Genomic DNA, 14,434 nt, shown 5'->3' with positions numbered 1-14,434 from the left:
AGTTTGTAAAGGAGAACACCACAAGCTACATTTCATTCCGAAATTTACTTGGTGCCCCCAGCCTAGGACCCATCACAAAGCCTTGCTCTTGCCAATCACATAGGGCTGGCGTTACTCCGTGTGAAATCATGATGTCAACATTGTGATGTGGGCACAATAGTCACAAAATTCCAAACTTTGGAGAAAAGCTTTTCATAAACAAACATTATGATAGCAATTTAGGTAGAGAAAAGCTACTAGACAGGGTTTGATCTTCAAGGTCTAAATTTTTGGAGTTCAAGTTTGAATTTTGCTTTTTGGGGTTTTGAATCCATTTGGTATTTTAATCTTGGCCTTTCAGTGCTTGTTCTTCTTAACAATAGGGGACTGGGCGGTCTCATGGTCTGGAATCCCTACAGATTTTATTTTTTCTCCAGCCGTCTGGAGTTTTTTTGTTTTTTCTGTCCCCCCTGGCCATTGAACCTTACTCTTATTCGATGTTAATTAATGTTGATTTATTTTGTTTTCTTATTGTGTCTTTTATTTTTCTATTCTTTATTATGTAAAGTACTTTGAGCTACTGTTTGTATGAATAAATGTTGTTGTTGTTGTTAATGAGTTCATTACATATGTTATTTAATAAATCACACGAAAATAAACATACCCTGAATAAAGGCAAAATTCATATTGGGAAAAGATGAAAGTTTTAATAGAGCCAATCTACCAAGTTTTAAAACCATTCAGCTTGGGGTTGTTCAGGTGGAAAAATATCAGAGATGCAGATATCAGAGCAAGTATTCTTCAGTAAGCCTCACACTGTGGCACTCCAAGAAAGTAGTGCAAACACCAGCTGAAAACACAGTTATGCTTGGACAGTTTTCCAGTATCACATCAAATGGACTATCTGTCAGTTTGTGAGACTCAAAGACTGTGTTTGTGACACTGACGCGAGCAACACTGGAACACCACAAGGAACAGTCCTCTCTCCTTTTCTCTTCACACTGTACACTTCAGACTATACATATAGAGTTAGACCAGGCCATATCACTTGCAGAAATTCTCAGATGATTCTGCACTTATGTGGTGCATTAATAAAGAAGATGAGAAAGAGTATAGAAGTTAGGTGGAGAACTGGTTACTGACTTTCACTGCACCGAAGAGCCTCTATATCTGGTCACTGTTCAGAGAGTGAATAGAGAGTTGGTACACTCCATCAAGTACTTGGAGATCCACATCAATGACAAGTTGGACTGGTCTCTTAACACAGAGAAATTATATGAAAAAGGGCTGACCTGGCTCTTTTTCCTTAGAAAACTGCATTCCTTTAATGCGGGCAGTGACAACCTTCACATCTTCTACAACTTTGTGATGGCCAGTGCAATTTTATATGCTGTGATGAGCTGAGCCAGTAACATCACTTCAGGAGAGGACTAATAAAGCAACATTTTAATTAAGAAGGTAGACTCAATTATGGGACTCACTCTGGACCCCCAGGAGGTAATAATCTCGGTAGCATTTTGAATAACTCTCTGCCACACTAACAGACAGTACTTTCAGCCAATTAAATGTTCAGCAGATGCGTGTCAAGAAATGCAACTGGGGCTCCTTTATACCAATAGCAATATGCGTCCACAATGCCTCACTGTCACTATAACTGTCAAGTCAAAACCTTTTCTTCTTTTACATTTTCTTCCTTTTTATTCATTCTGGTGTATGATCAGGCCATACTGTGTATATACATATATTTAAAAAATTGGCTTGACTAAATATTTGCACGTTAAACTGATTTAGAAAGATATTTCATAAATTAATAAATTGTGGAATCTATTAAATTTTAATTACATTTGCTTACAGTTTCGTGCTTGAATGTGACGTGATTGAAACATTTTAATTATATTTTAATAGTGCTTATGAATGCAAATAAAAATAACTTCACATGTAAAACATCTTCCTGAGTTGAATTTAGCAGACCTGTGTTGTGAATCCTAAAGTTCTTGTCAAATTCCTCGTTGTTCAGAAGCTGTCGTCTGATGTACAGAAGGCAATGCCACACGCGCGCTCCCCGGGTGACTAGTGCAGACCTGTACGCAGACCACGCCTCGATTTATGTGTGTGTGTGTTTGTGCTTTCGTGTGTATTTTGCAGGGCGTGAAAGAGCTTGACATTGGGCTCATCTGAAGTCTGTTTGTCGCCACGCCTTTTCAGGTTGAACCTAAATTCTCGGAGTAACAAGGAACACAACAGTAGGTCCACTATGACAGGGATGGCTTCGCAACTCGCAAAAAACAGGGCACGGGCAGCGGGGATTGGGTCCAACGAGCAGGCGGTGAAGTACCTCAATCAGGACTTCGACTTGCTCCGGAGTCAGTATCTTGGGGCCGGGAGGCTGTTTGTGGATGAAACCTTCCCTGCTGCTCCCGAATCCCTAGGTTTTAAAGAACTTGGAGCGAATTCTTCCAAAACCCGAGGAGTGGTATGGAAAAGACCAAAAGTAAGTACTGCGTAGAAAAAAAGTATTGCATGTTGCGCAACAGCGGGAGACTGCGCGTAATGCAGATGTTTCAACTGCGTTCTAAAAAGAAGAAAAGAAAAGTGGAAGGAGGGATGAAGCCTGTGTGAATGTCAGTTATAATTGTATGATAATGACTTCAACATTGCAAGCGTACCCACTAAATATGCACAATGGATGTTCATAACGTTTGCTGATCTGTCGTGAGAATAATTCCATTTTCGGGACAGGAGGAGCAATGGCTTGGAAGATCCTCGTCGGTCTGCACGGACTCGTACCGATTCGTTTTTATAGACTTTTACTGAAGTTGAAATTGTTTTAAAGTGGCCGCTTTGTGAAGTAATAGGCCGTGGAGTATAACGAGGACTAAAAACTAATGATTATGTGAATTATTGTTATAGTTTAATTGCTTCCGTTTGCGCACATTTATTTTGGTCCTAAGCTTCGCCTTTTTTAAAATGAAGTGACATACAGCGAATATTCATACTGTATCTGGTTACAGAATCTCTATAGGGGGCGCTATTGTTAGAAAACGCGGCAGAGTGCGGTTTTCATTTTCGGCTGTTACTATCGCATACCACTGATGTGTACAAGTTTCGTTCGTAAATGCGAAATAATACATGTAATTCACGTCTTCAAGATGCCGTTGATTTTTAGAGCTGCACAATTAATTTTAACTTGAAGAACGTTTTTTGAACTTTTCTTGTTTTTTTAATTGTTTCTACAAATTATGCCTCCGCCCCAAAGAGGAAAGAAAATGGGTGGGCGGATATTATTTTTAACTCCTTCTCGTCAGACAGTTAAAAAATCATTGATGGATAGATAAATCACCAGGAAAGCAGTGGTGTATCTAAAACGGTTATATTTATGCTATAGTGCATCCAGTTAAGTTACTTTAACTGAAATAAAGTTTGATCTGTTTAGAGAATAATAAACGACACTGTTAAAATAACAGTTCTTTAATGAGAGTACACTGGGTTGTGAGATGCCTTGTAGAACCACTGCTTGACAAAAAATTGTTTAATTCTAAGAAAGGTTCTTTTGATATGGAATTGGTTCTTTGGGGTTTGAAAAGGTTCCTAATATAGGGCCAAAACAGAACTCTTTTTATGTTATAGTAAGAAATGTTACAGGATGGAAACAAATCAAGGAAGAAGGATCTAAGCCAGTGTTATTGTATACAGCAAGATTCTTTTTAACATCAGTAACCATTTATATTTAACACATCTGTTATGTTATTTATGGGGCCAGCTACAAATTTAAATAAAAGATTCTTTCTGAAATCTTCATATGGATCATTCTTCTAGAAAACTAAAATGGTTCCCCTATGGCATTGTTCTGAAGAACCGTTTTGCCATCTTTATTTTTAAGAGTACATTTATTGCTTTCATCTACCCAGTCATTATCAGACCTGTATAGCACAACATATCTGGAGCTGCAGCGTGGCCCAGCAGTATTGCGGGCAAAACCAGGAACCATCCGTGGACTGAATGCTTGTACATCACAGGCGCACTTACACACAGACTCACATGCACGCAAATTGGACCTACATTTTTAATAACTGTTGTTCAAAACTGGCTTTTAAGAGCAATAGGAGAGAGGAACCATTTTCAGGAGAAGCTTTTCTTTACTCAAGATACTTGTGGGAGCCTGAAACAAATTACAGAGACATGGAATTGAAGTAGAAACCTTGGCAACTTTCAAGTGGTACCTGAGTAAAATTATTAAGAATCTGAGCTATTAACTAAACAAGCTTGATGGACAGAATGGTTTTGTCTTGTTTGTCAAATTTCTTATGTTTCATTGTTCACAGAATAATGAACTGTGATGGAGATGACTGAAAGCCCAATATCAAACAGGTGCCTAAGCCTTGATAATACAAGAGCTAAATGACAATATGAGTTCCAGGGCCTTGATTATGAGTTTGTTTACTTACTATTATGTTTGTTGAGTAGCCATGCTGCTAGTCTACATTTCAAGGACATGTCTTTGGTGTCTTTTATGTGTGGTAACTGAATGGCTTTCCATCTAAGTGCTACCAAAATATGCCATGACAGCCTGTGACTCTGATTTGGAATAAGAAAGTTCATGTAATGGATAGATGATTGAGATTAATTTAACATCAATCATTGTGTTCAGGATAACATAGATTCACATTCATTAATTTACTCAAACTTAGATTCTTGGGTTTGAATCCCAAGCTGTGATGTATGCACAGTCTCCCAGTGTCTTTCTGGGGTTTTCTTTGAGTTCCACATCCACAAACCTCCCCATAGACGTGCTACTCAGGTAAATTTGAAGCAGTTGGTCCTATGTAAGTGTTTGTGTTTGAGGAGGGTCTTAAGATGCATTGGTTACCTGTGAAGGGTAGATTCCAGCCTTGTGAATGCTAAATGGATAGGTTCCCACCGCTCACTCCCCTAACTTAGATTAATCCTGTTTGAGAATGTTATACTGTATGTTATCAAGCATTCAGCCATACATGATGCAACCTCTGGATATCTATCTATCTATCTAAATCTCCTCGATAATTATAACCAATAATTAAATGGAACAATAGCATTAGTAGTGTTATCCAAACTTCACACCTTTTGTCCTGAGGAGATAGCATTACAATATAAAAATAAATATAATATATAATTCTGCGGTGGGCTGGCGCCCTGCCCAGGGTTTGTTTCCTGCCTTGCGCCCTGTGTTGGCTGGGATTGGGTCCAGCAGACCCCCGTGACCCTGTAGTTTGGATATAGCGGGTTGGATAATGAATAGATAATGTATAATTAAAATGACTCATTCTTGCTCTTAGAAAATTTCTTTTGAAAGACTGAACAGGGCTCTCCTCTAGAGTCAATCCATTCTCATGCTCGTAATTTTGCAATTTATTCATTATTTATTTAGCAATCTCATTTTATTTTTCATTTGTATTTCTATAGGATTTCTGCAAGTATTTGGTCTTCTCCACATTTAGAGGATATCCTACTACATGTGAGTGAGTGTGGGTGCATGCTTGACCATGAAATGGTCTGGTGTCCTGCCTAGGTGTGTTTTTCCTGCCTAGGGCATTTTGTTGCTAGGAAAGACAATTCAGTGGTATGCTTACAGCAAGCGTGTTGTTGCTCAAGAAAATAGGTTTGACAAACAAAAGGAGAATATTCAGTCGATCAAGGTAATTTAGTTAGCTAACAACTAAGTTGTCTTAATATGTTGTACAAATACTTTTTAAAGGTTTCATGGTTTCTGGTTCACCCACATCACTGTGTAGTTTTTTGCAGATTCCCACAACAAATCATTGCATGATGAAATGCTTTCTGCCTCCAGTCTTAGCATGGTAGAAATACATCCAGAATATAATGCCAGTACAGAAAATGGCATGCTCATGCACCCTTTTATTCCATGCCAGTTCCCCCAACACAAGCATCACATGTGTGAGGAAATCAAAGAAAATATATGCAGGCACAGGGCGAGCACACAGTACATACTCCACAAATACAGTGACTGGACTAGGAATCAAATGTGGGTTTCATGAAGCTATGAGGCAGCATCTGACCTAGAGCGTGGAATTAGTTAGATTTGGTAACTGGGACTGGTGATCACACTTTTTCTTTTGGTTGGTTAAGGCTGCACCTTTTCACTCTTATGTGTTTTTTATGCTTAAAATTTCAAATATCACACAACTGTAGATGTTCTTGAGATGTGTCCCTCAAGTTTCTTTCTGTTTTTCTGGACCAAATCTTTGACTGCACTTATCCTATTCTGTTCCAGCTGAGACCCATACATAGTCTGTTTCACAGCCTGGTGTTCTGTGACTACACTGTCTGTTCAGGTTTTGAATTTTGGGACTTTTGAAAATGTTTGTTTAATAAGTTTAAGCTAATATCTCTGGCATGAGAGGCCAGAACGAGAAATTCTACTTTGTCACTGAAATACATTTTGTATAGGTTTTACCATTATTGCATCCATAGGCGTTTTGACCTTGGATTCTGTTGGATGGTCTAGCAGTACTAGGAAATGTAACATCATAGTAACTATGAAGCAGCAGTGTTGCCCACTGCATTACCCTGCTTGCCAAATCCATTTCAGGCATCCATCCATCAATTTTCTAACTTGATAACAAAAATCACTTAATCTTTATATAACAGACTTGCATCAAGGAGGATCATACTGCAGCAGTTGTTAGTACTGCTGTCTTACAAGTCCAGTGTCCTGAGTTACATTGCTGGCCTGGGCACTGCCTGTGTGGAGTTTACATGTTCTTTCAATGTCTGCTTGGGTTTTCCTCCTACATTTAAAGACAAGCAGGTTAGGTTAATTGATTACTCTAAACTGAACTAGTATGAGTGATTGTTGGTGTGTGTGTGAGTGTTGCCCTGTGATGAACTGGCCCCAGTTTAGGGTTGTTTCCCACTTTCAATTTTTATAGTATTCTTTACATACTGTAAGCCTGATTCTGATTACAGGTCAGGACTTGAAGTTAAAGTGCCAGGCCTGACTGTAGTCCTGCTATGGCTGAGGCTTGTAAATCCACTGAACTTGTAGCCTTGTATGAACTTGTATGTAGTCCTGTTAGAAATAACACCTCTAACTCTGTTGCTTTGAAGAACCTGTGAAGGCCAGAATCTTTAAGTGTAGGGTGCATGGTAGTTCTATAGGGTTTTGTCTGTCTTTACACATTTTGGTAGTCCTTGTTTGTACCTCGACTGCACTGCTGTCACTTCTAACGCTATTTTTAGGAAAAGTGAGGGTTCTCTAACTGCCCCACCATTGTTTCTACATAAAACAGGTTGAACATGCCTGTCTAACCTTTATAGGGTTGGGTTTCTCTTGAGTAACAAAATTTTACATGTGGAATTAAAGGAGAACCAGTTTTCTTCTTTGACACACCCTGATTTCAATGACAAGGCTTTCCAGTCCGAAGTGTTTTTCAGATTTTTCTGACACCTACTTGAAAAAATATTTAAAGTAAAATAAAGATGTGTTTTTATTGTTTTGTTTTCACCAAGATTTATTTATCCATAATTTTTCAAAATTTGTTTTCTTCTACAGCAAAGTTATAAGAAGCTAGAACCTATACCAAGCACAATCAGACATAAGCCAAGTCCTTTTCATATTGTTGATGGCAGCCCATCAAAGAGCACTAACATGCAAACACACCAGATCAATGTAGAGTCACCAGTTAGTCTAACTTCACATTACTGGGATGTGGGAGGAAACTGGAGTCCCTAGAAAAAACCCATAATGTAACAGGAGAGGAATGTAGCAACACCACATGGACACGAAAAAAGCCTGGGAGAAGGATTAAATAAAAAAAAGTAGCCCAAAATTCCTTTAAGATATACTCCACCCGAAAATGATATTCTTTTAACAATGCTTAACCCCCATGTAGCTTGTAGTTGTGGCTGGGGAACATTTTTAATTACTTTTTTGTGAAGAAAGTACATAAGAAAGATTCTAATAGAATAGGATCTAATAGTGACCAATTATAGGCAGCCTCAAACAACGTGCAAGACGTCCATGGGAAAAAAAAAAATCCTCACATAACTCGTGTTACATAATCTACACATTCATTATCCATACTTAAAATGTGCAGAATGCATGCATTTTGGGTAAAATATAATTAATGTACTACTTACTTAGGAAAATCACAGCATACAGTTTAAACAAGAAAAGAACATTCCCATAATACTGTGATTTCGAATTGAAGGCATTAGTATTTAGCAGTGAAGAAAAGATCAGAGGTGCATTTTCAATTTAGAAGCACTGACTGATTTTAAGCATGCAAGTGGATTATGCGCTACAAGTTATGTGAGATTTTTTTTTCTTATTACCATGGATATTTTCCATGGACATTTTTCACATTATTTGATATTGTAAAGTGTTGGTCACTGTTGGGTCCCATTTTATTAGAATCTTTATTATGTACTTTCTGCACGAAAACATGACATTAAATAGTAAATAAAAACATTGAGTTTGTCAAAAAGATCAACAAGCGGGTCACATTGCAAATGATACTGTTTGTGCATTTGGTAGATGCTATAATTATATGTTGCCAAATAATTCCACCACTTTATGATCAAAAATCATCAATATGGGCAAATCGCAACTAAGACAAACTAAGCTTTGTCACATGTTATGCTGTAACTAGAGTAACTCCCCGCTTTTCTGTACAGTATGTTATAAGTAGCCATTTGATATTCCTTAGATGTGTTACAGTGTTATTGAAATAGTATGTAGAAATGTCAAGGAGGACCCCAGACTACCTCCTGTGTGATGGAAAAAAAAACACACCATTCTCAATCAAAATCACATGTGCACCCCATCCCTCCTTGTGTTTGTGTGTGTTCATGGAGCTCTGGTGTCCTCCCACAAGCCAAACACCTTTTGATAGATTATTGGGGTCTTCTAAATTCCCCATTGTGAGCATGTGTGTGTCTACTGAATGACTGGATTCCTGGCTTCCATAATCTACAATATGGTGCATCAAACTAGATGACTAGAAGAATTTAGAATTGAATTCCTTAATCTGAAAGTAAATGGTATTAATTTATTTAATGAATTTCTGAAAAAGCCGTATTTCCCCTGGATACAAATAAAGTTCTGTATATTTATCTGTCTAACGTCCAGTCTTTCATAATGGGCATAGTAGCTATAGCATAAAAAATTCTATACTTAGGGTGATAAAGAATATATTTACATACATGCTATTTGATTTTTTCCTGAAGAGAAGTTAAAGCAGACAACGACAATTTGTGTGCATGCCAAGCCCCTTTGGGAGTGTCCATATACTCCTCAGGTTATTACTGAGTAACCAAGCAAGAATTTCATGGCACCCATAATGAAATACTGTGGAAGATAAGGCAAAAAGTGAGCCAGTAAGGAGACACCTTTAGCCAAAGTGAAAGGTTCTTCATGTTGAAACATTCGTTCTTACTATTCTGCCTGGTCATGTCTGTTCTTTATTTACAGATGCACATTAGAAGCTTGTGGTTTAAAACAAAACTTGTCGATTTTCATTTCTGCAGACATGTGGTTTGTCTTGACACGCACCATTTACCAGTGCAGCCTTGAATTGCTCATCTTCACTTGTTTATTTGCTTGTTTAGTCTATGCTTCAGATGTATTAATCCATCCACTCATTTTCAGTCATTTTAATTCTACATTAATATTCCAGCATGAGCTCAATTTAAAAGACCTTGCAGATTTTGTAAATATTAGAGACCTAGAGAGGTACAGGGTTGGCTCAATAGATAACATCATTGCCTTGCAACACAGCAGTCGTAAATCAAAATTGCTGTAAGTCTTGAACAAGTTGAAATGTTCTCCCTTTGCTGGAGTGTGTTGCCATAGAATCAAGGCTTTCCCTCCACTCCCTCAGTTAAAAACATTTTGTATAAATTACTGCTGTTTTTTTTTACATACAGGGTGACTTGCTGAACCTTGGGCTAATTGTTTCTAAGACACTGGACTTTAAAGCATGTGCTCACGGGTTTAGTCCATGTTCCTGAATCACAAATAAATAGTTTAAAACAAGGCAACGATCACTTTGTACATTTTTGGAAAACATCTTAAGAAGGTCCTCATTATTGGAAGGTGCTGTATAAAAATTATGTTTGCATGGAAAAGTGCTTAATTGGGTACCTTTCTTCTTACATCCCAAAGGCATACAGATTGAGATGACTGGCAGCTCTAAACTGTCTCGCTGTGAAGCACGTATGTGATAGACAAGCGTGCTATTCAATGATTGGTACTGCCTTATGTGCTGCCAGGATCATCTCTAAGCATGGGATGGAAAGAGAAAAGTATATATGGGTGAATAATAGCTGTGTCATTATGTAGCTGTCTCTGCTGAAAGCATGGGTTAATTTCATATTAAACAATACAAAGAGAAAAAGTAAACTATTTCAGCTAAGGAGCCTTTTGTTCAGCTGGAAGAGAAAGAAAGAAATTGATGGAGATTGTGAAGGCAATTGAAAAGAATTCAAATATGCCTCTTTACCCGACTGGCGGTGCCTCTTTTTCATGAGCGTTGTCCCCTGCTGCTTGGTGATACTATCTGACACATAAACCAGAACTCAGTTCACGGTTAAGCAGGATATTTCAAACAGACCTCCATTTCACCCTTGATTTTAGATTTTCCTTCATGTTATTTAGATTTTACAATTTTTCTATTTCTAGCTCTCTGTCTGCTTTGACTCAATACTTCTTTGACATATCTTTTTCTTCCTTTTCTTTTATCCATGTTATTGTAAGGAATGACTGCCCTTCTTTAACAATCCTTTTTTATCTAGCTGCTACCTGTCTGCCAACTAGTGTGTGTTCTGCTACATCCTCCCTTCTTGCCTGTGTTGCCTCTCTTCTGTTTATGGATCCACTTTAAATAAGGCTGCCAACATTTACTGCTGAGTCTAGTGATTAATTAGAGGCAAAACTAATGCTTGATAGTGAGGATTCTATTAAAGTATATGGCCAAAACTTTCTGGGTGCTTGAACATCACATTTATACAAAATGGACTTGTCCCTCTGTTACAGCTATAACTCTCCACTCTTCTAGGAAAGCTTTTTACAAGGATTTGGAGTGCATCTGTGAGAACTTATGCCCATTCAATCAAAAAAGCATTTGTGAGGTCAGGTACTGATGTTGGAAAAGCAGGCCTGGTTCACAAATGGCAGTCAGATTTATCCCAGATGTACTCCATAGGGTTGAGGACACCCTCTGTGTAGGCCACTCATGTTCCTCACTATCTTTGTGGGCCTGGCTTCCTGCACAGTGGCACAGAAATACAGGAACACAAAAGGACCTTCCCCAAACGGTTGCCACAAAGTTGGAAGTTAACAATTGTCTATAAATTTAAAGAGTTATTATTTTTAAAATGTCTTTGCATTTTGTAGCATGAATAGTGTGATTCACTGAAACCAATGGGCCAGGGCCAGGCCCAAACCCTGAAAATCAGCCCCAGACACTTATTCATCCTCCACTAAACTGTACAGTAGGCACTATGCAGTCCAGAAGGTAGCATTCTCTTAGCATCCACCAAACCTGAATTGCTGATGTTAACAGTTTAGAGCTCTCTTTTAAGTGATGTAGCAGGAGATAGGACATTTTTTCATGTTTCAGCAATTAGCAGCCACAGACTGTGAATTTATGTGGTGTTCCAATTCATGGCTTAGCTGTTGTTGCCCCTCAACAATTCTAGCTCAAAATAATAGCACTATAATAGCACTTACAGTTGACAAGGGCAGATCTAGCAGTGCAGAAATTGTAAGTATGGACTTGTGACAAAGGTGGCATCCTATGACAGTACCACATTTATAAAGTCACTGAGTTTTTCAGTATGATCCGTTCTACTGCCAATGTCTAAAAGGGACATTTATTTGTTTTTAAATATGTTAACATGGATGTGGCTGAAACACCTGAATTTATTCATTTGGATGTGTGTCCACAAACACGTGGCCATATAGTGTATCCAATGCCCTAAAAAATGTTTCAGTTTTGCAAAAATGGTGTCAGTCTAAATGATGAAGAAAATTGATGAAAATCCTGCCTAACTGTTGACTGCTCTGATAATGATGTTAAGCCTACACTGTTTTCTCTGCCAAGGCATTTTTAAATTTGAGTGATTTCTATATTTACGGTGACAGTATGATAAATTGAAGGACTGTGTGCAGGAGAGATATTGTTAGCAGATTTCCGCACTGCATTCAGAGCTGTTCAGCCACATCTGCCAATTGAGACCTCAATAGAACTCGGGGCTGATTCAGACTTATTCTGTGGTTGTACGATTTAATTTTGACTTGCAGCCAGCAAGTGAGATGAAAAGATACTTGTTCAACATTAAAAGCTTTTAATACAGAAGCCCTGCAATGATGTATTCAGTGCACATGCATGCCAAACTTCATCTTTGACCCACGTGTTTTATAAATATACTGGTAATAATAACACTCCTAGGGTTTTTACACTCTGACACTACCTCACAGGAATATTTTGATAGATGAAACATTAAACTGTATTAAATATTACAATGATTTCTTTTTCAAAATTTCAGTAGAAGAAAAATGGTTATCCTAGCTATTGAAATACATGGAAAAGTAGTTAAGGCAGCATCTGGACAGTTAAACATCTGTGGCAGAGCGATGGGCGCTGAGCAAGCTCCTGTTAATCATGGAGAATCCACTGCATCCACTGAACAGTGTCATCTCCAGGCAGAGGAGCAGCTTCAGTGCCAGACTGCTGTCACCGTCCTGCTCCACTGACAGACTGAGGAGATCGTTCCACCCCCACACTGTTCAATTCCACCCGGGGGGGTCATTATTATTATTCAAAGTTATTGTCAGTTTTTTACATGCATTTTTATTACTCTTTAATTTAATATTGTTTTTTGTATCAGTATACTGCTGCTGGATTATGTGAATTTCCCCTTGGGATTAATAAAGTATCTATCTATCTATCTATCTATCTATGATTAATCCAGGTGAGTAATGAATTGGAGACTTTATGATGGTTTACATTTCTAGGCAATACTTGGGACACAAAAGAATGTTTTCCGCACATAGATAAAATTGTTACATATGACTAGCCTGGCAGTAAAGGGTGATAAACAGCATCAGAACAACTTGTACAGAAGAATCAGTCATAGAATAAGAACACAGGTATTGCTGTGAGCAAAGCTGGATTATCCGGTGTAATTTGACCCTCACAGTCAGCCAGTGCCATATTTGACTTAATAATTCAAATAATCAAACGTCTGCCTATAACAAACACTACTGGATAGATAGTATCTTGAAAGATTTTTTAGTATCTCCTCTGTGTCTAAACATAAGGTATGTGAAGAACATTGTGAACATGTTAAGCACATTGCTGTAGACTTAATTTTGAAAAAAAGGTTCCATATTGAAGATCTATGACTTCATGTCATATACACCAGCAGATCTGTTTGCCTGAACTTTCTGGTTAAAGTTTTGCTGACTTCAGCCTTTCATTTTCAGAAAGGAGCAGCCTCACCTAAAAGTTAGGAGTGTCTCAGGGCAGCACCACATACCATTGCAGGACTCAAATGTGAAAACACCTACACAAGGACAATTTGAGTTGCCTGATTTGTCCATTTTTGGGATATAGGAGAATGCTAGACTTGGAAACATTCCACCTGAGCAAAATAGTCAATGCAAACTCCACACAGGCATTGACCAGGCATTGATTTGAATCAAGGACTAATTAGCCTTGAGGCAGTAGTGCTACACAGGAACTATGTGCTGACCTGACCAGCTTTGCAAAAAAAACAACAAAACAGTAAATGTTATCATGTTGTGAGCTACTGTGTGAGTGTGGCATGTGCTGTCATTAATCTATTTACTCCATAGCAGCAAAACTCACAGAAAGCATGGCCCTCCTAATCTTTGTTGTCCTCCCATTATTTCATCAGTCTATCCACATATTCTCTGAAACTGCCTTTTAAATATTGAGCTAACCCAGGCAGCAGTTGTCACAAGATAGGAATTAGCCACTGTTAAGACACTAGTCCTTCACCGAGCACACTCATTCATTGTAGACCAATTATGAGTCACCATTTAACCTAACATGCTCATCTAGTGGACACATAGAGAGTATTTAGGCAGTATTCAGAGAAATGCAGTCTGACACATGGAGTAATTATAAACTTCACAGAAGATTTTAGTGTTAATCAAACCAAGTTCCTGAAAGTGCTGTGATCAGGTTAACCTTAGAATATACGACTTCAGACCTGTGATGCACAATTGCCGAGCAGTGAACACCATGTTGCCTTTGTTTTTTATATAGCAATATAAGACATTTTACCAAGTTTGCCCGATAAGCTAATAGTTTAGTATAACACTGCATGCAGCTAACAGGGCTACTAAAATACTGTCATTAAATAACATGTTCACTTAATTTTTAGCTATAAAATCATTTCACTGTAAAAAAAAATTAAACTAGAGTAA

The 14,434-nt window shown here is 38.0% G+C and overlaps 1 protein-coding gene across 1 annotated transcript in view; it reads left to right on the top strand.

Annotated features, from left to right (window-relative positions):
• Positions 1-2,091: 2,091 nt before the first annotated feature.
• Positions 2,092-14,434, top strand: part of LOC120516907 (calpain-2 catalytic subunit-like) — a 79,045-nt gene continuing 66,702 nt past the window's right edge. The window contains exon 1 of the mRNA XM_039738912.1: positions 2,092-2,470. Coding sequence (XP_039594846.1) covers positions 2,234-2,470 — 237 coding nt within the window. The 5' untranslated portion in view covers positions 2,092-2,233. The remainder of the gene's footprint in view (positions 2,471-14,434) is intronic.

This window comes from Polypterus senegalus, chromosome 16 (genome assembly GCF_016835505.1).
Source record: "Polypterus senegalus isolate Bchr_013 chromosome 16, ASM1683550v1, whole genome shotgun sequence".
Classification (NCBI taxonomy): domain Eukaryota; kingdom Metazoa; phylum Chordata; class Cladistia; order Polypteriformes; family Polypteridae; genus Polypterus; species Polypterus senegalus.
The sequence above is the reverse complement of the archived record's forward strand: the minus strand, read 5'-3'. Positions and strand labels throughout refer to the sequence as shown.